This window comes from Chrysochloris asiatica, unplaced genomic scaffold (genome assembly GCF_000296735.1).
Source record: "Chrysochloris asiatica unplaced genomic scaffold, ChrAsi1.0 scaffold00432, whole genome shotgun sequence".
NCBI lineage: Eukaryota > Metazoa > Chordata > Mammalia > Afrosoricida > Chrysochloridae > Chrysochloris > Chrysochloris asiatica.
The window spans coordinates 1,214,505-1,240,463 of NW_006408950.1; the positions used below are offsets into that span (position 1 = coordinate 1,214,505).

The 25,959-nt window shown below is 39.1% G+C and overlaps 2 protein-coding genes across 2 annotated transcripts in view; one reads left to right on the forward strand and one right to left on the reverse strand.

The window, feature by feature from the left end:
• The window catches only part of ALG11 (ALG11, alpha-1,2-mannosyltransferase), a 33,633-nt gene extending 33,118 nt beyond the window's left edge, over positions 1–515 (forward strand). The window contains exon 4 of the mRNA XM_006876942.1: positions 163–515. Within this exon, the coding sequence (XP_006877004.1) occupies positions 163–434 (272 nt within the window). The 3' untranslated portion in view covers positions 435–515. The remainder of the gene's footprint in view (positions 1–162) is intronic.
• Positions 516–9,499: 8,984 nt separating this feature from the next.
• The window catches only part of NEK5 (NIMA-related kinase 5), a 194,645-nt gene continuing 178,185 nt past the window's right edge, over positions 9,500–25,959 (reverse strand). The window contains exons 21-23 of the mRNA XM_006876943.1: positions 22,835–22,931; positions 12,348–12,509; positions 9,500–9,536 (exon numbers count right to left, since the gene is read on the reverse strand). Coding sequence (XP_006877005.1) covers positions 9,500–9,536; positions 12,348–12,509; positions 22,835–22,931 — 296 coding nt within the window. The remainder of the gene's footprint in view (positions 9,537–12,347; positions 12,510–22,834; positions 22,932–25,959) is intronic.

A 25,959-nucleotide genomic window follows, 5' to 3' on the forward strand; every position in this document is an offset into this window, starting at 1 on the left:
TTTGAAGTTTTGAAAAATAAGAAACTGAAAATTATTTTATTTTCCATCATGGAAGTTATATGAGCAAATTTAGAAACATACAGACATTTTTTTTAAGGTTTTTGCTCATCCGTGTTTTTATAAACTCACTTAAAAATGGCGTGTTTTCTATTCCTTTCCCAGGAGTTGTGGAATGCATGGCAGCTGGCACCATTATCCTTGCACATAATTCAGGGGGTCCAAAACTTGACATCGTAGTTCCTCACGAAGGAGCTGTAACTGGATTTCTGGCTGACAGTGAAGAGACCTATGCTGAGACGATGGCTCAGATTCTCTCCATGTCCGAGGACAAGAGACTCCAGGTCAGAAAAAGTGCCCGTGCGTCTGTACATAGATTCTCCGACCAGGAGTTTGAAGTGGCATTCCTGTTATCTGTGGAGAACTTGTTTAAATAATGCCACATCTGCACAGACGGAAGATATTTTGTATATGTTGGTTAAACATCTTCATATGTACATAGTTTTCTAAACTGATTCCCTGTTATAATAAAGTCTGCCTACGCATGTTTCAGTGGTATGTATAGAGCCAGAGTATTTATTTCAGTAGGAAAGGTCATTTCACATAGTGTATAAAATGTCTTTAAGTTTTAATGTAAAAATTTGGATTAATGTGTGGTTTCAAATTCTGAAAAATGTGGATCTGAAAGAAAGCAAATTAATCTTAAACTTTGGTATAATCCATATTTGAAACCAGAGTTACAGAAAATGTTGAAAGGAAATGAATGCCTGACAACTGACTAACATTTTAGAATTGTCTAACAGTTTGAGAACACGTAGAAAAATTCTTGTGCATTAAAATTCTAAACAGTAATATGGTTGATCCTTTTAAACATACTGAGTGATTTTCTTAAAAGAGAAAAGAAACTTCACACAAACTTATTTAATCATGTCCTAAGCACATAGTCGGAGTCCTGGTGTAGCGCTTTGGGTTAATGCGTCAGACTGCAAAGCCGTTTCAACTGCAAGGTTCAAGCGCACCAGCTGCTCCTCAGAAACCCTATACAGGGTTGCTATGGGTCAGAATCGACTCAGCGGCACTTAACAACAACAGGCGCATAGCCAGACGGCATGATGGCCATGATTGCTTTGAGTGTGTCCAGGAATGCATGTGGAGGCCACTGGACAACCAGCAGTCCTTCTTCCAAATGGGTATATGTAAAAATTGCTTGTGTTTCCTGCGGTCAGCATATTTGTTGGGGCCTGTCATATTACCTCACAGCTCTGCCTCTGAGGTTGGCGGTCAGCTCTAAATCTACGATGTAGAAATCTGAGTGAGACTATCCAGAGCAGTTGTTGTTCTGAGAATGGAGATGTGGTGTACTGATCCATCTGCAAGGCCTCTGTCTGCAGCACCATGCACTGTCAGGTGGCAAGGGGACGTTTTGGAAAGAGCATTGGACTAGCAGAATACCCAAACTGGACTATCATTCACACACATCTGACTTTTCACACCAGAGCTGCCATTTCATCTTTTAGAGCTTTTTGAGATTCTTCATCTATAATCTGTGACTGTTAATACCAGTCTTCATTTCCTTTTAGATTGTGGGGCTGAGTGGAGAATATGTAAAAGTACTATGAAAATTATAAAATTTACTTTAATTAAGGGTAGCATTATATAGTAAATATCTACTGTGGTCCTATCTTTATCACAATTTTATATAAATTCTTTTTTAACCAAACTTGTAGCTAGGAATTGGTATACATTTAATAGGACTTCTATACTGAAATACTAGCATGGAAAAGTTAATACATGTTTCAGCATATAATATATGTAAGCAAATATAAGCAACTTGGAGCATTGCATAATTTCCTCTAGGTCAGTGAAAACAACCTTTACATTCTGATACAACTATGGGTCCAACTTATAGCAACCCTGTATAGAGTTTCAGAGGAGTAGGTAGTGGGTTTGAGCCACCAACCTTGTGGTTAGTAGTCCGGTGTGTATCCAACAGTGCCACACTTGGGTCCCTTAGCTGCATGTAAAAGAAGTATGTCATTCCTTTCTTCTACTGCCTCATCCATTCATCGATCCAGCCAGCTCCATCATCTACTCCCAACTACTATGTCATACATCTTCAGAGTCCCCTGGTGTCCTGACACACCAACATAGAGTTAGTTGTGCTAGAGATTATTCTTTCTAGAAAAGAAAACCATTGGTGATTGGAGCTGGAAGGAGCCATACACATTCTCTAGTTCAGTTTTGTCTTATATTTAGTTTCATAGACAGAAACAATTTAAATCTAAAGAGCCTAATTGCCTCTTCGGTGTTACCAAGCTGTTTAATGACAGAATCAGGGTTACACCCTGGGTGTTCTGACTCCAAGTCCAGTGCTTTTTCTTACATTTTGCCCTTGAAGTAAGAGTCACACCTACCCATCTACACAAAGAAAATCCTGGGACTAAATTTATACATACTGGGGTATTAAAAATAAAGGTAGACGATGTAGTGAAGGAAGAAAGGATTGTGCAATTCCAGCGTCGTAATCTTCTCCAGCTAACTGTTTGCATCTAAATATGACTTATAGAACCGATTTGAATCTGTCTTGGATAATGGTCTCTTTTATACCCTTCATGTAGTCTCCTGATTTTGAATTATTACCTCTTACAAATAATTCTGGGTAGCACTTTACAATTTATTGTGGCGCTATAGGATAAGCACTGGACTGCTGACCACAAAGTCTGTAGTTCAAACCCACCAGCTGCTCCTCGGAAACCCTATACAGGGTCACTATGAATCAAAACTGACTTGATGACACTTAACAACATTAACTATTATAAATAATTCCAAGTTCCACTTTCCAGTATATTTCATTTATAAAAGAAAGCAAAAACAAAACTGTCTTGCATTTGTTGGCCAAGAGAAATAGATTATCATGTTTAATAGACTTTTTTTTTTTTTAAATGAGTATTGCAGATATACAAAACACAAAGACTTCTTAGCAAAAAGATGAAAACAGCCTAAATGCCCATCAGCAAATGAATGACTAAGTAAAATGTGGTACATTCATACAGTGGAAAACGATCAGTGATAAAGAAAAATGAGTCCCAAAACATTATGGAACATGGATGAACCTAGAGGACATTATGTTGAGCAAAATAAGTCAATCACAAAAACAAATGTATGGTCTCACTTTTTTGAAATGACATGAACAAGTACATATGTAGAAACTAATGCTCACTATTGGGCTAACCACAGATCAACCACAAAGAATGCAGGAAACAACCTGACCTGTCAGGAGAGTCTAATAAAATGACTGATAGAAAAGGGACCTTCCCCCCAAATCAGGCATGTGCAAAGAAAAATAGGACTGATCTCGTGACCAAGGAATGAATCCTAACACTTAGCACTATAATAAATCAGCATTCTGGTTAGCTCATGAATGCAGTTATAGCAGGCTGATGTAATGGGAAAGAAGTATATCAGACCCAGGAAGAAATGACCAATTGTGGGTCCTAAATTATAGGAAAATATAGGAATCAGGAGACCCAGAGCCCACCCCAAGGAAAACAGCATAAAAAGTGAAACCAGAAACTCATTCCACATTCTCCCTCACTCGAAAGGTGGAAGCGCATTCTCGCCTCTGTGAGAATGTCTATGCTTTATGTGCACTTTGTGTTACATTTTCTTGATTGCTTAGACCTCTCTCTGGCTCCTTAGGTGTTCATATTGTACCTGTTGTTGCTAAGTGCCATCAAGTTGGTTCTGATCCATAGTGACCCTGTATAGGGTTTCCAAGGAGTTACTGGTGAGCTTGAACCGCCAACCTTGTGGTTCAAACTGATTTTGCAGTCCAGTGCATTAGCCCACAGTGCCACACCAGGACTCCCATATTGTGCCTACACCCTACCAATTCTTTAGAGGAACCAGGATGCTTCATCCATGTTGTGACAGTTGCCAGGGGTGGGAAGAGGGGCTCACGCTCTAGGTAGCAGAAAGCTGTTGATGATGAGAAGGATAACACCAAATAAAGGTGAGGTGTACAGAACTAACAATGTCACTAAAAAGTGCATAGGAAAAAAGACCTGGTGGCAATTGCTGTAGCATATAGAATATATTTCTAAGTTTTATTTACTTTTTTGTTGTTGTTGAGAACATATAAAGCAAAAGCAAACACCAATTCCAGTTTCTACATGTACAATTTAATGACATTAATTACATTTTTTTTGGTAATCATTCTCACCTTTCTTTTCTGAGTTTTCCTCTTTAACATAAACTCATTACCACCTAAGATTTCTATCTAGTGATAGGAATCTTTCTAATAACTATTGTCAGTTTGTTTCCATATAGATTTTAAAAGAGCACACTATTTAAGACAGACCTTTTTTTACTAGTTAAACTAAACTGTTGTTTGTTTTTTAAGATGATTTCAGGGGATATTTTCAGTTTAAGATTTAAAGATTATCTCGGGGCAATAGTTTCAGGCTCCATGACTTCAAATGTCTAGAGTCCATGAGAATTTGAGATTCTAGTCTGTATTTTACCCCTTTTGATCAGGATTCTTACATGGAATCTTTGATCAAAATGTCCAGGAATGGTATCCAGGTACCATCCAGTTCTTCTAGTCTCATGGGGAAGGAGCAGTTGTTCATAGAGGAAATTAGCTATTTTCCCCTATTCCCAACTTTCTTCCTTAGTTGCTCTAGATGCATAGAGACCTAGTGTTGTGACTAGTGTCACAATAGAGGCCTGGTGTGGCGCTATGCATTAATGCACCAGGTGGCAAAGGCGTTTGAACTACAAGGTCAACAGTTCAAGCTCACCAGCTGCTCCTTGAAAACCCTATATACAGGGTCGCTATGGGTCAGAACCGACTCGACGGCACTTAACAACAACATTGTGACTTGGATGACCACTTGCAAGCTTTTAAGACCCCGGGCACTATGCAAAGAACTAGGAAGTAGAACTAAACACATTATTAGGCCAGTTAACTGGGATGTCCCCATGAGACCATGATCCTAAACCTCCAAACCAATGAACCAAATCCCATGAGGTATTTGGTATGCATAAACAACCTCAGAAGCTATTCCTTTTCTTTATCATTCTTGTAAATATATCTATCACACAACTTTTTTGTCCATTCAACTCTGTACAGGTGTATAACTTATTGACAGCAATTATAATAATTGAATATGCATAACTTATTGACAGCAATTATAATAATTGAATATGCAGTCCTACCTGGTGTGGCACTGTGAGATAAAGCACTGGAGCGCAATGTTGAAACCACAAGGTTGGTGGTTCAAACTCACCAGCCGCTCCTCAGAGACCCTACATAGGGTCGTTATAAGTCGGAACGGACTCGGCGGCATTTAACAACAACAACCCTTAATCAGTGTGATTTTGTTCCATCACTGTTGGCCCTTCTTCCCCACCCCACCCCGACCCTTTCTCATTCCTACTACCCCTGGTAATGACTATTAACCACTATACATTCGTCTTTTCTTGTATTTTTATATAAGTGAAGGCATAGAATATTTTCCCCTTCGTGATTAGCTCCAGGCTGCATCCATACTGTAGCATGTATGAGGACTTCGTTTTTTCTACTGGCTGAATAGGATTCCATTATATGTATTTATTATGTTTTGTTTATTCATTTATCCATTGATAGGTATTTAGCTTCCACTTTTTGCCTATTGTGAATAGTCCTGCAATGAACATTGGTGTACGAGTCTCTGCTTGATTCTGCTTTCAGATCTGTTGAGTGTATACTAAGAGTAGACAAGGTCAGCAGTTCAAAACCACCAGCTGTTCCACGGGAGAAAGATGAGGCTTTCTGCTCCTATAAAGATTTACAGCCTCGGAAACCCTGTGCAGGGTCACTATGAGTTGGAACTGACTCCATGGTACTTAACAACAAAAACAACAGTAGTTCTAAGGAGCTCTGGTATTGTAGTGGGTTATGAGTTGGATTTGCTAACCACAAGGTCAGCCATTTGAATCTACCAGCTGTTCTGTGGGAGAAAGATAAGGCTTTTCATCTGTAAAGATTTACATACAGCCTTGGGAACCTTATACAGGATTACTATGATTCAGAACTGACTCCATGGCACATAACTACCACCACGGTAGTTCTATTTTTAAAGTTTTGAGGACCCACCATACTGTTTTCCACAGCTGCTGTACCATTTTGCATTCCCACCAGCAATGGCTTCCAATTTTCCCACATCCTCACAACATTTATAATTATTGTCAAATCTTAGGCATCTTGTTTTTGTTGGTGTTCAGTGTCATCATGTTGATTCCAACTCATAGCAAACTCTGTATAGCATTTCTGAAGAGCATCTAATGGGTTTAAACGACAGACTTGTGGTCAGTAATCAAGTGCTAAACCTACAGTGTCACACCAGGACTCCTTACACATCCTGTCATTGAGTCAGTTCTGATTCATAGTGACCCTGTATAGGATTTCAGTCTTTGTGGGAGCAGAAAGTCTCATCTTTCTCCCATGAGCTCAAACTGCTGACCTTGTGGTTCACAGTCCAGTGCTTATCATATGGAGCCCCTGTGCTCCCCTTAGGCGTCCTGTTGTTGTTGTTAAGTGCCATCAAGTTGGTTCTGACTCCAAGCAACCCTGTATAGCATTTCCAAGGAGCAGTGGTGGGTTTGAACTGTTTACCTTGTTGTTTGCAGTCCAGTGCTGATCCTACAGCACATCCTAGTAGGAGTGAAATAATACTTCATTGTAGTTTTGATTTGCATCTCTCTGCTGGCTAATGAAGGAGCCCTGATGGCACTGTGGGATGAGCATTGGGTTTCTAACTGCAAAGTGGGGTTCAAACCCACCAGTCACCTCACAGGAGAAAGATGAGGCTGCTCACATAAAGATTTACAATCTCAGAAACCTTATATATGGCCTTTAGAAGTTGGAATCTACGCAGTGGCAGTGGGGTATTGGTTTGGTGGCTAGTGAAGGAGTCTTGGTGGCACGGTGGTTAAAATGCTCAATTGCTAACTAAAAAGTTGGTGGTTCAAGCCCACCAGCCATTCTGCAGGAGAACGATGTGGCAATCTGCTTTTGTAAAGACTTACATCCCTGAAAATCTCTAAGGGTATTGCTACTTTGTCGAAAAGTGTTTCTATGAGTTGGAATCTGCTTGGCAGCAGTGCTTATGTTGAGCTTTTTGGCTAATGATATTGAGCAACTTTTCATGTATTTGGTGGACATAAGAATGTCTTCTTTGGTGGAATGTCTATTCACATTATTTACCTGTTTTATAACTGGGTTATTTGTCTTTCTGTCAAGTCTATCCCAACTCAGGAGTCACATGAGCACATAAGTGTTCTGGAATTCCCATTCTTCCCATTGTTATACATAATTTGTTATCCACTTAGTAGAGTGTCTTTGCATAGTTAATAAAATACAGTTCAACATCTTTCTAGTATTTTCTGCTTTCAGTCAATATTCATATGGCATCAGTAATGATATCCCTCATCTACATCCTCTGTGGAATCCTGCTTGAATTTCTGGCAGTTCCCTATTGATGTACTTACTGCTGCAACCATGTTTGAATTACGTTTACCAAAATTCCATCTGCAGGTGAAATGAGTGAAGTTGTTTGATGACTTCTACATTCCATTAGACCACCTGGTAAGGAAACTGTTTGAATGACTCTAAGCTTATTGGTAAGACATTTGTGTGCTAGATAAAGAAGAGTATGTCTGGAATGCCAGAGACCCCTTAGGGCATCTCTTAGTACAACCAGCCCCTGTTTTTAACAGACAATGGAAAGCTACAGGAATCCAATTCCAAAGTGAATTCTAGTGGTCCAGATCCTTCAGGAATGAAAGTTAGGTCACCTTACCAAGTAAAGAAACAAGACCAGTTGAAGTGCTTGCTGAGGGCAAAGGGAATACAGAATGGGTGGTGGAAGAAATGTATTTCTAAATATTAGTTATGACCTTGCGGCCAGTTGTAACAGCACTATCATTGTTAGGAGTATTTCATATGTACAGACATATATGAGAGACAGCAGATATTTTTGTTTTCTTCTCTCCTTTATCCCTCATGCCTCAGTCTCAAACAGGGTATGGCTGTCAATGTGAGAGGGCTTGTGGCCCCACAGTGGTGGTTGGTCCAAGGCCCTTACCCCCATGCCCCGCTGTACTTCTAGAGCACGTCCCTCCCCTGCCAGCACCCTCCTGTTGTTTCCTGCCAGGCTTCTGATCAGCCTGTGTTCCAGTGTGTATAGCTTCCCGGATCGTGGGTGGTCCTCACTCCATGCCTTCTGCAGTGTGTTGAGCTCGCCCTAGAGCGCTGTCACCTCCCAGGTACCTCCTCCACCTGTGTTCCTAGAGAAGACACAGCCCTCTCCAGGTGGACTCAGGAGACTTACCCACTAGGTGCTCCTCACACCACCTGTCCCTCTGAGCTTAGTGCCCAGCCACGGAAAAGGGATCTTAAGGAGTCTGGTCATGCAATAGCATAAGTGATGGGTTGCTATCCAAATGTTAGTGCTTTGCGCCCACCAGCCACTCCCGCAGAAGCTGAGGCAGTCTCCTTCCATGAAAATTTGCAGTCTCAGAAACACTAAGGGGTTCTACTCTGTCCTAAAGGGTCACTAGGAATCAGAATTGACTCGATGACAGTGGCTTTAGCTATATCAAAAGTGAACAGGGCTAGTGCATTTTTAGTTGTATGCATGTTAGTTACATCATGTTAGGCTCTAGTATGACTTTGTCTCTAGAGATTATGTATTGTCTAAGAAGATGTGTGGGGTCCTGGTAGGGTTCTGTAGGATAAGCACTGAACTGCTAACTGCAAGGTCAGCTGTTCAAACCCACCAGCCAGTCCTCAGGTGTCTATGAGTTGGAAGCAACTTGATAGCATTAACACAATGTGTACAGCTGCCACGTTGACAAGAAGTGGACTGTGATGGTGAATATTAGGTGTCAGTTTGACTAGGCCAGGATCCTCAGTATTAATATAATTATCCTCCATTTAACGATCTGATGTCAGGGGGCTTTCCTTACAGGCAGTTCCTGGGGTACAAACAAGATCTGATCCTAACTGGGTCTTTAAGACTCTGTAAGTAGGAACAGGAGCATGTGCTATTTTTATGTTACATAGTATATGAAAAGCTTAGCCTTCTCAATGATTTAAAAGCTGCATGCACAGCAAGGGAAGGTAACTGTGAGGAAAAATTTGTGAGTGATTTGGTTTAGTCATTTCAAATGTGGACAAATGTGCATAAAATATGCAAATCTGTGCCACTGTAGGATAAGCCTGACCCACAGACTTGGGACTTGTCAGCCTCCTCAATGGTGTGAGCCATTTCCTTGAAATAAATCTCTCTCTCTCTCTCTCTTTCTATATATATATACACACACACACACATATATATATAAATTTACTGGTTTAGCTTTTAGCTCTTCTGAGAATGCAACCTAAAACAGTAGGATACATATGAAAGGGAATAGTGGGAGATAAGACCTGAACACAAAGGTGAGAATTTTTAAACATTCACAGCTTCATGATGTGGCCATACTGAACATTTTTCCTAAAACAGTTGAAAAAACCAAGTTGAAGGAGCAAAAAGCACAAAAGACTGAACACATCTGACAATTATGTAAATCACCCACACTTAATGAAGTGCAGATGCTAGGCAGACCTTTGAAATAATCTAACTAGGCTCTCATCTTTGTGTTCTTAATTCAGCAACACACCAGTGTGCCATTTTAGGGTTAGTTCTATTATGGGCAGAATTCCACCGTGCAGAAATACAGCCACTTTGTCCTTTATAACAGCAGACTCATCCCCTAGTCAACATACATCAATTCCAAGCATAAGCTCAACATTGGGATTGTTATGATAATTGATTGAAAAAAGTTTAAATCTAGTTTCCTGCCTGGTTCCCATCATAGTGAGAAAACTGTATTAGAACTAATTTATTCATTTAGAAAACATTTCTAGCACTGTTGCAAAAATCACGTAAGAGTCATGTCTGACTTCCTCTGGCTTCCCAATGGGGAAAGAGAATCTAACTCAAAATCAGCCCATGGCTGATTCCTATGAGGTAGAGGTCAGACGTACTTCCACCCTAAAACCTTCTTTACCCGATTTTGACACCAATCATTCCTCCCACAGCACTCTGCTTTACATCTGAGTTCGAGAATCTATTGCAATGACCACACAGAACTCATAACAATAGTCACGATTATTAGGTTTATTAGAGAAGTGAACGGTATAATTCAGGATCAGAAAAAACTTAGGACATAACAGTTCTCCAGTCAGGAATGCTTCTTGTCTGCCATATGAGGTCCCTTTGTTTCTGTCCTACTCGGGTAAATGTTACAAAGCTCTTTTAGCTAGTCTGAATGCCCAAAGAGCACACTCTACAAGCCAGTCTCCTGCTTGTAGGCACTCAGCTCTACTCAGTCCATGGGCCTAGAGCCCACAGCTGCTCTGTCTCTCCATGCCACCACCTCTACCATTGCCTCTGCTGTCACTGCTTTTCTAGGTGGGCCTCTCACAGTCCACTCATGCTCTTCCTTCTTGATGATCCTGGGATTGTCCATTCCTGCTTCTGAGATGGCTCCTTTTAAACCTAACAGGAAGGCATGACTAACCAGTTCCAGCCTTTCAGTCCTATACACCTTATTTGCACGGTCTTACCCAGTCAATTGGTGGGAATTAAGAAGACAATGGATAGAAAAAACATGTCAAGTAAATTCAAGGTACCACAACTCTTTAAAGTGTTGAAGAGCAAAGATGTCAGCTTGAGGACTAAGGTGCGCCTGACCCAAGCCATGGTGTTTTCAATAACCTCATATGCATGGGAAAGCTGGACAGTGAATAAGGAAGACTGTTAGAAGAATTGATGCTTTTGAGTTATTGTGTTGGAGGAGAATATTGAAAGTGCCATGGACTGCCAAAAGGACCAATAGATCCGTTTTGGAAGAATTGCAGCTAGAGTGCTTCTTGGAGCCCGAGATGGCCAAACTTCATCTCTCATACTTTGGACATATTGTCAGGAGGGACCAGTCACTGGAGAAGGATATCATGTTTGGTAAGGTGGAGAGTCAGAGAAAAAGAGGAAGACCCCCAACAAGATGGATTGGCCAAGTGGCAGCATCGATGGACTCAAGCATGGCAACAGTAGTGAGGTTGGCCCGGGATCAGGCTGTGTTTCGTTCTGCTGTGCATAAGGTAGCTATGAGTCGGTACCGACTCATTGGCACCTAACAAAAACAATTGTATATAAACAAAACCATCATAAAATATAAAAACCAGAAGTAGTTCCTTCTATCAAAAAATTTATAATCTATACGTTTTAAATTATTAGAAAATAATTTGACAAAACACATAATAAAATTGTTATTTATTACATAATTAGCATGGCATGCTTTATTCCTTTCCTTGTGCAGTTGCCTTCTGTGTCAACATCAACTTAAGAATAGTGTTTTCAATATAACTTAAATTTCAAAATCACAGTTTTATAAAATAGTAGATTCATTCTTTAAATGAATGAGCTTTGTATAGTGTTAGTTTTTCTATTGCTGCAGAAACAAAACACTTCAAATTCAGTGACTTAACACAGCACAAATTTATTATCTTGCAGTTCCAAGGTTCAGAAGTCCAAAATGGATCTCACCAGGCTAAAATCAAACTGTGAGCAGGGTTGTGTTCCTTTGTAGAGATTTCTGGGGAGAACCAGTTTCCTTGTCTTTTCCAGCTTCTTGAGGCCATCAGTATTCTTTGGTCATGGCCCCTTCTTCTATATTCAAAGCCAGAAAATTCAGGCTGAAGTCCTCACACTGCCATCTCCCTGGTCTTACTCTTCTCTTACCCTCTTGCACTTTTAAGGACACTCTGGTAACACTGGGACATACAAATAATCCATAATCCAGAACTAACTCCCTATTTTCAAGCTCAATTGATTAGCAATCTTAATCCCATCTGCAATCTTAGTTCCCTTCTGCCATGTAACAAATTCCAGTGATTAGGTTATGAACATTTGGAACCATTGCTAGTCTACCACATATATTATCTGAAAGATTGTGTAATAGAAATTTTCAAGTATTGATATTAATTTCTAGGCTCAAAATGAGTTCTGTTGTCTAAAGTGAAAGAAAAATGAGCAAATCCTTAGGCTTACTGGACAAATCCTTGCAATAAGATGAACAATCATCACATTTGTGACAGATACTATATAGTTAATAGATAATAACTTACAATTTAAGAAAAAAATCAAGTTGTATATTTTGATAGGTTGTTGATATTCCTTGGATTTCATAGAACAGCATGAATTTTGGTGGAGTCAGATAGCGCATTAGAGGAGAAAAACTCTCCAAACATTCATTCATTTTACTCTTCATATTTTTGAGCACTTATCCCTTCTTTTTCTCCTGACTTTTCAGCATCCTCCAAGGAACCTGAAGCCTTTTCTCTTTTATCTTCCTCTTTGGAAATAATGAGTTTTTCTAGGGATTCCACTACATCTCCCAACTCATCCTCAGATTCTTCAAAATTTCTGAAATTATAAAAGTAAAAAATCAACCGTATTATATCAAAACACTGAAGAATATATCTGAGAAATGACTTCTCCTTTTTGTCTCCTACCCTCACTTGAGCAATATGAACTTGCATTTTCATACTACTACGAAATTATTTATTATATTTTGTTGAAGACCGTGCAGACCCGGTCAGGAGTTCGAGGCCCTGTGGGCTCGAGTGTTGCAGACCATACAGGCCGCAGGCTCTGAGGAACAGACTCTAGCCACCTGGCAGTCATAGCAAATTGTTTTTCATCTTAGTGTTCAGTTAGGTTTATTATTAATTGCTTACATGAAGCCCTGACATCCACAGATAAATGTGATATTTTCCTAAAAGCCAAGACTGCAAAATTCTAAACAGGCAAAGTCTTCCCTCAGAGAATTCATTCAAAGTAAATTGGGTGGCTCCCCGGTCTCTGTTCTAAGAACAAAAGGACTGCCATCTTAAAGTGTTTCCAGGTGCAGGCCATTCACCCAGGCATCTCTTTTCCTGAAGAACCTGGGCTGGGCAGCCGACACAATGGGAATCCTCTCAGTCCTCCTTTTCCTTCCCCCATTTGAGGCTAGGTGCTAAAAGGTATGTTAATTAAGCTTGAGAAACCAAGATTCGAACCTGCGAAGTACAATGTAAAGCTGCCTGAATGTCTGGAGAATTACATATGTTAGCTGTACCTTGTCTTAGTCCTGCCCAGCTTTCTGTATAGTTCCTCCCCTAAATAAAATGGAGGCACAGACCAACCCAGGTGTGCATTACAGCTTAGAGGGCATGCAGTACAGTTTGCAGGGCAGTGCGTTGCTGCCTGCAGAGGCCACGATGCCTGTGGTCCAAAGTCTGCCCACCGGTGATGCATCCACTCTGGTTTCGGGGTGTCTCTTTGTCTCTCTCGTTGTGTCTCTGTGTCTCTTTTGCTATCCCTATTGCCGCCAGATATCCCCTCCTCGTGAACCAAACATCCGTGTCGAGGCAGGTCCCCGACAATATCTGCCTGGTTTTGTATAGGGTGATAAATAACCAATGTTGGAGAAGCAGGCTTCTGTTTAGTTGGATTTGTGTATCCAACTACTCTTATGTTTAAGAGGAGAGAAAGAGAAAAGATAAGAAAGCATTAAAAGGGAGAGAAAGTAAAGTAAGAAAATAGTAAAGCAGCTGCCATATCCTGAGCCCTCTCCTCAGGCACGGTACACATGTATTGTCCTCAATTATGGATGGAGAAACTGAGTATCAGAGAAGCGAAAAATGGGTCCATGATCTCACATACTCATGATTGATTGAGATACCAAAACACTGAGAAATCCCATCAGCACACTCTAACAGCTGCCCCTAAATTCACATACGATAATTAATTGAAGAAATGTTTTCTAAATGAAATGTTTCCCACTGAAGCCAGTAAAACAGAAAAGAAAAATCCTTCACAATACAATTGACAGCTCAAAAATAAGGTTTTTTTCTTATTTTTATGTGTTTGTTTAATAAAGGCTTTGAAGATTGCGTAAAAAAACCAAAACAAACAAACAAAAAAAAACCCAAAAAACAGGTATTGAAATTTTGTCTAATTGAAACAATGATCATTTTAGAATAGAAGAGGGCAAAAGCCCAAGAAAAACTCAAAGGTCACTAATATTTTAGTAACAGAAGACAACAGAGAAAGAACAACTAAGAGCCAAGAAATGAGGGAACAAAGAATTTCCAGAAAGAAGCTGCCAAATGACATGAGGTGATCAGACTTGGCAATTTCAAGGTAAAAGATGACCTTTGAAAGAAGTTTTAGATGAGTGCTGCACTGAAGGAACTAAATTTTAGAATATGAAAGCAAAAACTGAAACTAGATAAAATGTTAAAAGAAGGCAATGGGAGATCAATTGGTGGCCACAATCAGGAAGCCTGCTCTGAGTTGGAGGGTGTCTAGAGAACACAGCCAATGGACTTCTGGGGTTTTTGAGACAGGCGAGAATAGACTCTGAATAGACTCTGCCTTGGAGATCCCAAGTGTGTCAGCGAAGAACTGCACTCTTTAGGGTTTTCTTTTAGTTGTGTTTTGTTGTTGTTGAGAATATATAAAGCAGAACATACGCCAATTCAATCACTTCTACATGTAAAATTCAGTGACACTGAATATATTCTCACCCTTCTTTTTCAAGTGGCTCTTCCTTTATTAACGTAAACTCAATGCCTCCTAAGGTTCCCATCTAATCTTTTGAGTTGCTGTTGTCAATATAATTCCAAACAGATCTTAAAAGATTAACTTACTCAAATCAGACATTATTAGTTAAGCTAAACTATTGTTTAGGAAGAAGTTTTAAGACAATTAAAACTGCACTGATGAAACAAAAGGCCAGGAAAGTTGCTCCAAGGAATTTTCTTCCTAGTTTGTCAATGCATCCTGCTTGTTCTTCCTGGGTAGCAACGAGAATTTCATTGGGAAACTAGCTCCCTCCACTCTACAGCCCAGATCTAGTCTCCTCATACTTTCTTTTGTTCCCCAAGCTCAAGGAACATTAAAAAGGAACACAAGTTGAGTCTCTCAAGGATGCCAAAACTGCTATTTTGACATTTTTTTACTTAGGCTTGAACTTAAAGAGCTTTCATGAAAAAATTCCATTATCTTTTCATTTCATTTTTCTACAGACTTTTTTTGAAGTACCCTCATACACCAACCAAAGGGAACACATGGGATAGAAAAACCATGGACACGTTCTGAAAATTATAAACTCTGTTGGCAAATTGAGTTATGTTTCAAGTTAAACAAAAAGTTAAATATTTTATACTTTTTTGAAATGTTGAATGAAGTGACAGGTGTAAAGTCTTCAAATATTCCACACTTATGAAAATTCTGATCAATGTTGCAGTTGAGTGATAGATACGTAAGAATTCATTTGCCTGTCTTTCTATTTTACTGTATGTTTGTAAATTTCCACAATGTTTTTTAAGAAAAGTTAAAATTCTAGATAACAAAATCAGGATGGAAGGTGGCTTCACAATTGATCTCTGTTCACTTGGAAGAGTAGAAGGATCCTCAGAAGAAAATGCACAGCAGGTCTAGTTGCCTTCATGAACTACTACCTCCTTTGCAATGAGACCAGAAGAAACAGTTGAGCCTGACTACCATTACTGAATGTTTTGAGAAAGTGTCAAGAACCGGCCTCGACATGAGAGTTCAGTTCACGAAGTAGGGAGATCTAGCAGCGACAGAGATAGAGAAAGAATACACACAAAGACATAACGAGAGAGACACATATACACCCTGGAACCAGAGTGGATGCGTAACTGGCGTCAGACAGATCCTGCATTGTAAACATTTTGGCTATGCATGCCATTTGCACACCTTGCCAACTGCAATGCCTGCCCGTACTGCAAGCCGCAACACATGCCTTGCCAGCTGTAACGCATGTGGGCTTCAGTCTGTGCCTCTGTTTTATTTCGGGGAGGAGCTTTACACAAAGGAAGGCGGGGTTTATTAAGACGGTGTACAGAAGTGAAATGTGATTAATCGTTCAACACAGGACACAATGATTTACAGGAATCAAATTCTAAAACATACATCACAAATTGTTTTGATAATCTAACATCCTTAATTTTCAAAATTCAAGCAAATTTATACAGTACTTTTCAGGTTGGAATCCCAGGGCAGCAACTTGGTTTCTCCAGGCTAATTAACATACCTATAGCATCTAATCTCAAATGGGAACAGGTGAAAAGGATTGAAAGGAGTCCCGCTGTGTCAGCTGCCTGGCTGAGACTTGCAGGAGGAAGCAAGACAACACAACGCCTAGCTGAATGGTTTGCAGCTGGGGTCTATCTGGGAAGGCAGACACCTACTATTCTTTAGACAAAACCCCGGAATTCGCCAATCCACTTTGGGTGAACTCCTTGAGGGAAACTTGCTTTTGGAACTTTTTACAGCTTCGGCTTTAGGAGCAGATTTTTGTTTTAATATTTGTCCATGGGTATCAAGGGCTCATGTATTAAGTTAATATCAAACATAACTGAATAATTTGATAAAGAACAGTTTGGACGAGCTTGCCCAGTGGCCAGAGTTTGTTCCTCAGAGAGATTTGTTCCCAGAACCTTAAGCACTGCCAACACAGTGGAGACATTAAGAGGGGCACATAAGAAACCATTTTCTCAGAGGCTACAATTACAGGAGTTCGAAGCATAGCATGAATTAATAAGACTAAAGAGAATTATACAGAGTTAGCCCAACAATGAGTTCGTAAAAGCCAATGAACCCGGGACATCTGGAGGTTACTTCCTTGAGCCCTCAGGGTCTCTGGCCAGCAAGTCTGAGTGTGGCCACGTGCTGGATTTTTGTCCATGACACCGGTCCTCAACAGCCCAGTACCTGCGGTCTGCAATCAGAAAGGATCCAATAGATGGGTACTGATTGAAAGGAGGAAAAATGTGGAACATGATGTCAAAATTCTCATCGAAACCACTTACTGAATGTTGTGAAATCATCTTTAAATCTTGAACCAAAACTATTTCATGAAGTCATCTTTAAAGTAAACAATTAAACTCAATTAAAAAGAATGTTGGCCTTGAACATTTGTTCTTTTGAAGAATCATCTATATGATATTAAATTAACAATAGTAACTCTAATAGCGCATGTGAGAACTTTAAAGGACCACAAAAAGTAAAGGTTAATGGTGGTGAAACAATATGGTTAGAATTAGTGAGAAGACTGACAAAGATGAAGAATGTATGTAACCAATGGCATTGGTGTACACGTAGAAACTGTTGAATAGATATATGTTCTTAGTGTATACATTTTATTTTGAAAAGCAAACATTTTGAAAGTCTGTTGTTGTTAAGCACCGTCAAGTTGGTTCTAACTCACAGCAACCCTGCATAGGGTTTCTAAGGAGTGGCTGGTGGATTTGAACCTTGGACCTTGAAGTTAGCAGTCCAGTGCTTATCCTACAGTACCACTTAAAAGCAGTAAAGGCCAGTAGTAACTTAGCATCTTTTTTATTCATTCTTAACTTGCTGATCAAAAATTAACTTGGTCCTGAACTTATCTGCAGAATTGACTAAAATTCTTTCTCACCTTATTTTGGAGTTATGATCTTATTTTAAGAGCTATCTATGATCACTTTGGAGACTAGTTCTTTGGGAATAATTTAACATCAAAAGTTTCTATGGGGTGAAGGGACCTCTGGGATTGTGGTAATATTCTATTAATTTGGGTGGGGGTTAGATAGGTGTATTCAGTTTATAAAAATCATTAACCTGTATACTTGTGATTTGTGTACTTTTCTGTGTATTTATTCTATTTCTATAAAACTATGTTTAGAAAAAAAGAATCAGTGGGTACTTAAATTTGAAAGTAAGAAATGAATACTGACCAACTTTTTAATTTGTTATATCAATTTATTAGGTAGCTAACTATAAAAGCAGTGCAAAGAATAGAGTACGTATAAAAGTTGTCAACTTAACAAATGAGATGAATTGACACAGCAACAGCAATGGACTCTAACATGCCAACATCATGAAGACGGTGCAGGACCAGGCAACCTTTTCTTCTGTTGTACATGGATCACCATGAGTCTGCGCCAACTGGACTTCAGCTAACAACAACTTCTCTGTCTTGGTCTTTTAGGAGGATGCTAAGGGACAAAACACCTAAGCGTTTCCTAAAACTTTTACTCTTCTGTTGAGAATATCTATGAAGCATAGGTACTTAGTCAGTCTATATATTGAGCAAATACTTATTCGATCTATATGCTGAGCAAATAAACTGAGAAACTGTGGCCTATATGAAGAAGAATGTGGCATCAGGACTGGCACTGGCGGAAGACCCTTTAATAACCTGTGATATGCAGACGACACTGCTTAATTGCTCAAAGTGAAGAGAACTTGAAGTACTTCCTGATGAATATCAAAGAATACAGCCTTCCTTATGAATTACAACTCAGTGTAAAGAAAACAAAAGTCCTTATAACTAGTCCAATACACAACATCATGATAAATGGAGAAAAGATTGAAATTACCAAGGATTTAATTTTCCTTGGATCCACAATCAACTCTCATGGAAGCAGCAGTTAAGAAATCAAATGATGTTTTGCAGTGGGAATAGCTGCTGCAAATGACCTCTTTAATGTGTTAAAGAGCAAAAATGGCACTTTGAGGACTAAAGTAGGCCTAACCAAGCCATGGTATTTTCAATTGCCTCTTATGAATGTGGAAATTGAGCAATAATTTGAAAAGACCAAAGAAGAACTGATTCATTTTAATTAAGGTGTTGGCAAAGAATACTGAATATATCATAGACTGCCAAAAGAACTAACAGTATAGTCAGAAGTACAAAGAGAATACCCCTAAGAATCAAGACCAGAGAGACTTTGTCTCACCTACTTTAGACATATGATCAAGAGGGACCAATCCCTAGAGAAGGACATATGCTTGGTAAAGGAAAGAGTCAGTGAAAATAGTGAAATTCTCAACAAAGTGGATTAACAGTGGCTGCAACAATGGGCTCAAATGTAGCAGTGCTTGTGAGGCTGGTGCATGGCAGGGCAGTCATAGTGTACCCTATTGTACACAGGGTGGCTATGAGTTGAAAGTGACTTAACACCACATAATGAGTCTATAAATTATTTTAAAAGAAGAAGATAAATATGACTGTTAAGCATATGAAAAGACAACCTCACTTATAAGATAAATGTTTTTTTAAAAATAAAATGTAATTTTTTTTCTTTTTGCCTATATATTGTGCAGTGATCCCAAAGTTTGGTAACATATGAGCAAGACAATGTTAGGGAAACAGCCACTTTCATACCCTGATGGTGATGGTGTGCCGTGGAGTCAGTTCCAACTCATAGCGACCTGTACAGGGTTTCCGAGGCTGTAAATCTGTACAGGAGCAGAAAGCCTCATCTTTCTCCTGCGGAACAGCTGATAGGTTCGAACTGCTGACCTTGCAGTTTGCAGCCTGATTATATGCTACCAGAGCTCCTTTCATACCCTGATGGTAGGAACTTAAGTTGGTATAACCTTTAGCAGAGAAAATTTTACAACAGCCAAATTATAAATATACATTCTTTGACTTAAATCATAAAGATACTAGTCTTTGCATATGAAGACATGCATTTAAGATATACTGTTAAGAGAAAAAACTAAGTTGTGGAAAAATGTGTACAGTATGAAAGCATTTATATGAAACAAAATCAATACATACACACACAAATACACATATTTGCTTATATTTGAAGAATGCCTATAGAGAAGTATATACAGGATATTTGCTTATATTCAAAGAATGCCTATAGAGAAGTATATACAGGAAGCAGATTAGATTGCTTGACTGGTGCGATAATAGTAAGCCTTTTGTAAGAGTATGTCTTTCTGTGAGAAATTCTCAAGATGGTCCAGCTTCAGGAATAAAGGGCTCATGAGATTGCTAGATCAGACATAGGTTGTTAATTCATACCCATGGGTATGTAAGCAGGATGAATTGGGGGAAGAGAGGAAAGAAATATGTTCTAGGACTACAACTTTAAAATAAGAATACACCCATCAAGGAAATGGGGGAAGTTTTTGGGGAAAGGTGGAAACTAACTTTAATGAGAATGCTCCCAGTAAGGACTAGTTGGGAGGAGATTGTGAACTCCATAATACCCAGTAAAAGGGGAACTGGAGGAGGGGCTTTTTCCAAGACAGGGGAATAAAATGTTTGTGGGCCAGCCATGTGGCACATCTAGTGTGTGTCTACTGGGTTGGGTGCCCGAATTTGCAAAATCAAATAAAGAAAACTTCACTCTTGCTAAAATGAGTACAGATTGGGTTACTTGAGCATTTGTCAGTATGGACAAAGTTTCTCACATTTTGAATTTGGAACTATGTGAATATATTACCTATTAAAGTTCAAATGCACCAGCTGCTCCTCGGAAACCCAATTCAGGGTTGCTATGAGTCGGAACCAACTTGACAGCACTTAACAACAAAGAAGTTGTTGTTGTAGTGAACAGAAAAAGGTAAAAATCATTCACTGCCCTCTCCTTCCCAGGAGGCAAGCTAAAATACTAATCAGGTCACCAAATGGGACCAATCCCCCTGTTTTTCCCCCTGCCCTCAAACAGGTATGCAGCCTGGCCCCTCCCCAGACTCTGACCCCATAAAGGCCCGTATTGCCCTCCATTTGGGGCTCAGAATCTGGAGAAATTAGGTCCTCTGAGTCAGCCGGCTTAATAAAATTTGAAATTCTGCTTCACCTCTCCAAGTGGCCTCAGTTTCTTCGACCATGAATCTATAACTGCTGTAACAGTAGAAGTAGAGTATAATAAAACAAAAATTAATTCAAAGGACTTCAACTGTTAGAACAAATAAGAGAGTTCCCATTAATACACTATCAATAGACAATTGGAAAACACTACAAGAGAATGATCCCATTTATAATCGTAACAAAAACTATGCCATGAAGAAATTGACAAAAATACTGAAGACTATAAAGGAAGATGTAAACAAATGGAGAGCTATACTATATGCATAAATATTAACATTCACAGTCAGAAATATGTCAATTCCCATAAATTAATCAACAAATAAGCTATAATTGCCATAAAAATTCCAAAAACGCTATTCACTATACTTTATACCTTGCTACTTAAGTTTATAAGGAGCTCTGGTAGCGTAGTGGTTACCAATTGGGCTACGAACTGCAAGGTCAGCAGTTCAAAACTACCAGTGGTTCCGCGGGAGAAAGATGCGTTCTGCTCCCATAAAGATTTATAGCCTCGGAAACCCTGTACAGGGTCGCTATGAGTTGGAACTGACTCCATGGCTCACAGCCATCACCAATTAAGTTTATAAACCACTTAACTTTAAGTACTAGTTTGTGGCTTTTGTGCAGCCATTACAATGGATTATCAAGCACAGAAGAGAAATAGTGCCATGGGAGGGACTTTGAAGAACAAGAAAAAAATCCTCATCACTGGACCAATAAATAACATCAAGTTAAATGGAGAAAAGATTTAAGTTATCAATCAAAGAGTTCATTTTGCTTGAATCAACCATCAACACTCATGGAAGTTGTTGTTGTTTTTGTCAGGTGCCATCGAGTCGGAACCGAGTCATAGCGACCCCATGCACAGCAGAACAAAACAAGGTCCGATCCTGGGCCAACCTCACTACCGCCGCCACACTTGACGCCATCAATGATGTCACCTGGCTGATCCATCTCGTTGGGGGTCTTCCTCTTTTTCTCTGACCCTCCACCTTACCCAGCATGACATCCTTCTCCAGCGACTGTTCTCTCTGGACAATGTGTCCAAAGTATGAGAGACGAAGCCTAGCCATCTTGGCCTCCAAGGAGCACTCTGTTTGCACTTCTTCCAAAACAGATCTATTGGTTCTTTTGGCAGTCCATGGCACTTTCAGTATTCTCCTCCAACACCACAACTCAAAGTCATCAAGAAATCAAATGATATATTGCATTTGGCAGTCTGCTGCACAGACCTCTTTAAAATGTTCAAAAGCAAAGATGTCAGTTTGAGGACTAAGGTATGCCTGATCCAAGCCATGGTATTTTCAATAACCTCATATGCATGTGAAATTTAATTTGAACAATGAATAAAGAAGACTGTAGAAGAATTGATGCATTTAATGATACACTAAATGCATTTAATGAGTGCAAAACTGATGTTCTCCCATGTAAACTATCACTCAATGCACAATAAAAGCTTTAAAAAAAAATAAAAAAAAAAGAATTGATGCATTTGAATTACTGTATTGGAGGAGAATATTAAAAGTATCATGGACTGTCAAAAGAATAAACAGGACTGTGTTGGAAGACATACTGCCAGAATGCTCCTTAGAAGTCAAGATGGCCAGACTTCATTTCTTATATTTCAGACATATCAGGAGGGACCAGTCCCTGGAAAAGAACATCATGCTTGGTAAAGTGGAGGATCAATAAAGAAGAGGAAGACTTCCAACTAGATGGATTGGCACAGTGGCAGTAGCAATGGGCTCATTCATGGCAGCAATTGTGAGGTTGGTGCAGGACCAGGCAGTGGTTTATTCTGTTGTGCATAAGGCCATTCTGAGTTGGTACTGACTCAGTGGCAACCTAACAATAATAACTAACAACAGGGAAGGGACTACTGGTGTTAGAATTTGTTAAAAGGTTAGAGAATGGAGGTATGTCTGACCTCCACCTCATAGGAATCAGCTTTGGGATGATCCTTCTTGAAATGAGAGAGATTCTGATGCTACTAACTTTTCACAGTTGGTGATCTTCTTTATTGTAACAGTGTTCTAACCTTCTATCAATGCTTCATTTAGGCATCTGGATATGACCTACTTACGTATCATCATCATCATCAGATCGAGGTCCTAGTTGTTCTTCATCTATTTCAAGGCTAGAGGCTATGTCCACCTTATCGTCATCTTTTAATGTTTCCACTGTTAAGAAAAAGACAGAAAGAAAGATTAAAGTTTGGAAACTTGGAGTGTGTTTAGAGGAGATAGCAGTAAGTGATACTAAAGCATCTTTTAAAAGTGTAATTAGAATACAGTAACTATACTATATTCTTAAATTATATATTTTCAGATTAAATAGACGAATCTTTCTTAAGATTAACAGGAAAATAAATAAAACATAAACAACAGTAAGAACAAGAATTGGGACATAATTAAACATACAGTTAAATTATATGAGGACATGATGAACAACCTTATGCCAATAGAATTAAAAACTTAAACAAAATACAAACATTTCTATAACACCGAGTATATATATACAAAATTCACTTAGTAAGAAAAACCCAAATTCATCATATACATTAAAGAAATTAATAAAATATCTTTCCTACAACTCCCATACTTGCCACATAGTACCAGTCTATTTTAGAAACTCTTCAAGGAATAAATAAGCACTATCTAATACATATTATCTGTTAGTGTAGTGGTTATGAATCAAGGTCAGCAGTTCGAAACTACCAGCTGTTCCACAGGAGAAAGATGAGGCTTTCTGCTCCCGTAAAGATTGGCAGTCTCAGAAACCCTATACAGGGTCACTATGTGTCGGAACTGACACCACGGTACTTAACAACAACAACAATACATATTATGGAGTCCTGGTGTGCCTCTGTGGACTTAATGCATCAGATTGCAAAGCTGTTTGAACTGCAAAGTCGGTGGTTCAAGTACACCAGCTGCTCCTTGGAAACCCTATACAGGGTCTCTATGCGTCAGAATCTCAACAGCACTTAACAGCAACAACAATGCATATTATGAAAAACAACTACTTAATCTATGAGGCTTGCATAAAATCAGGAAAGTATATGTAAGTTTCACAGGCATATAAAAATCCTCAATAAAATATAAGCTCAATAAGTTCACTCCCATTTTAAAAATAAAGCACAGTATTACCAAGTTGGGTATATACCAAGAATTATGGATAAGATAGCATTAGAAAATCTTACTGTTAATTTATCACATTTATAGATGAAAGTAGAACAGTGATTATCTGAATATAAGCACAAAATATCCTTCAATAAAATTAAACCTTCATTTAAAAAAATTATAGTAAAGTTAATAAGATAATTTATTTTTTAGTTTGATGTAGTAGATGTTTTTTTAATTGACCTAAATTTCACACTTCCCTACTTTACACCTGCCCTGACACCTGTCCTAATTCTGGGCTTCCAATTATATGAAAAATAAATGATCTCATTGTTTATATTAGTTTACATCTGAGTTGGTGTCACCTGTTGTTTGCAGCCAAAAACATCCCAATCTATATACCCAATGAGGATATATGCCAAAAAGCCGATAATGAGCATCAATCATTATGATAAAAACTTTTAAATTATTCCTATTAAAACAGATACCCCAATCATTCAATGTTTACTTCAGATAGTAGGCCATACACAAGACAAAAAGTAAGAGAAATAAAGATGAAAAAAGAAGAAACAAAATTTTTATTTGGGGGTAGATTTTTTTAATTTTTTTAATGAATTATGTGTTAGTTTACATGGGTGAACATTATCTTTACAATTTATCCTATCGTATTTTGTTTAATTGCAATGATCACAATCCCCTGCATGCATCATCAAAGGGTACACCTTACACGCCCCCCCCCCCCACCCCACCCAGCCATCAGCACACAGCCTCTCTCCCTCCCTGAGTCCAGAGTCCCCAGCCGCTTCTCTGTCCACTTCATCTTCTCTGCCTCCACCCCTAGTGTCACCGCCTCTCTGGACAGGGTCTTGCACTTTGCTTTTCTCCCTTGATGGTACCTGGAATCTCCACACCTGGACTGCAAAATCAGCAGCTCCCCTCCTTTTGTTACCATTTCCAATACTCCCAGTCAAACCTGATAGCAACCATTCCCTACTGAACCACAGGAGTCCTTTCCCCCTCATCTTTTATCAACCCCATCCAGACAGGTTGGAAACAATTCAGTGGAGATTCTACCTTTCCCTGTATCCTCTGGAGTTAGGCTCCCTGTTGAAAGCTTGTAAGCCAGGCACTTCTTGCCTAACCAATGTCTTGGGGGTAGATTTTTAATTGCATAGAAAATTTAATAATATTTTTATAGAGAAACTTAAGATTTGCTAAATTGAACCACTTCTTTTCTTCCCCATTTCTATAAACTGGGTATCTGGCTGACAGACTTAATCATTAATGCCTCCATGGTGGTGGTTGGTGGTGGTGCTGTGCCGTGGAATCAGTTCCGACCCATAGCAACCCTGTATAGGGTTCCTGAGGCTGTAAATCTTTACAGGAGCTGAAGCCTCACCTTTCTCCTGTGGAACTGCTGGTAGTTTCAAACTGCTGACCGTGATAAGATTAGCAGCCCGAGTCGTAACCACTATGCTACCAGAGCTCTTAATGCCTGCATAAAACACCCAAAATGTGTGTGCACACACACATTATATTTAATTACTGCATTTAGTCTTTTTATGGAATATAGCATTTAAAATATACTTTTTTCCTCTTAGAGAAAAAAGTTAGAAGATAGAAAAAAAGACATTTCATTTCTTTATTATAATGTAGCTGCCCTTCAAAACTCTAAGATTCCATTCATTGTAAGATGCATTTTATTTTATATTATCAACACCAAAGAAACTGTTCTCAATAAAATTCATGATATAAGATAAGCACTGGACCACAAGGTCAGTTTGAACAGCAAGGTCGGCTGTTTAAACTCACTAGCCACTCCTCAGAAACCCTATACAGGGTCGCTATGAGTCAGAACCAACTAATGACATTTAATAACCACAGTGGATGTAGATAATTTTTTAACTCTTTTAGATCTTTCTGAGCTGCAAGATTGGTGGTTCAAGCTCATCAGCTGCTCCTTGGAAACCCTATACAGAGTCACTATAAGTCAGAACCGATTTGACGGCACTTAACAACAAGTAGTATAGTGGGTTATGCATTGGGTTGTTAACAGCAAGATCAGTAGTTTAAATCCACCAACCAC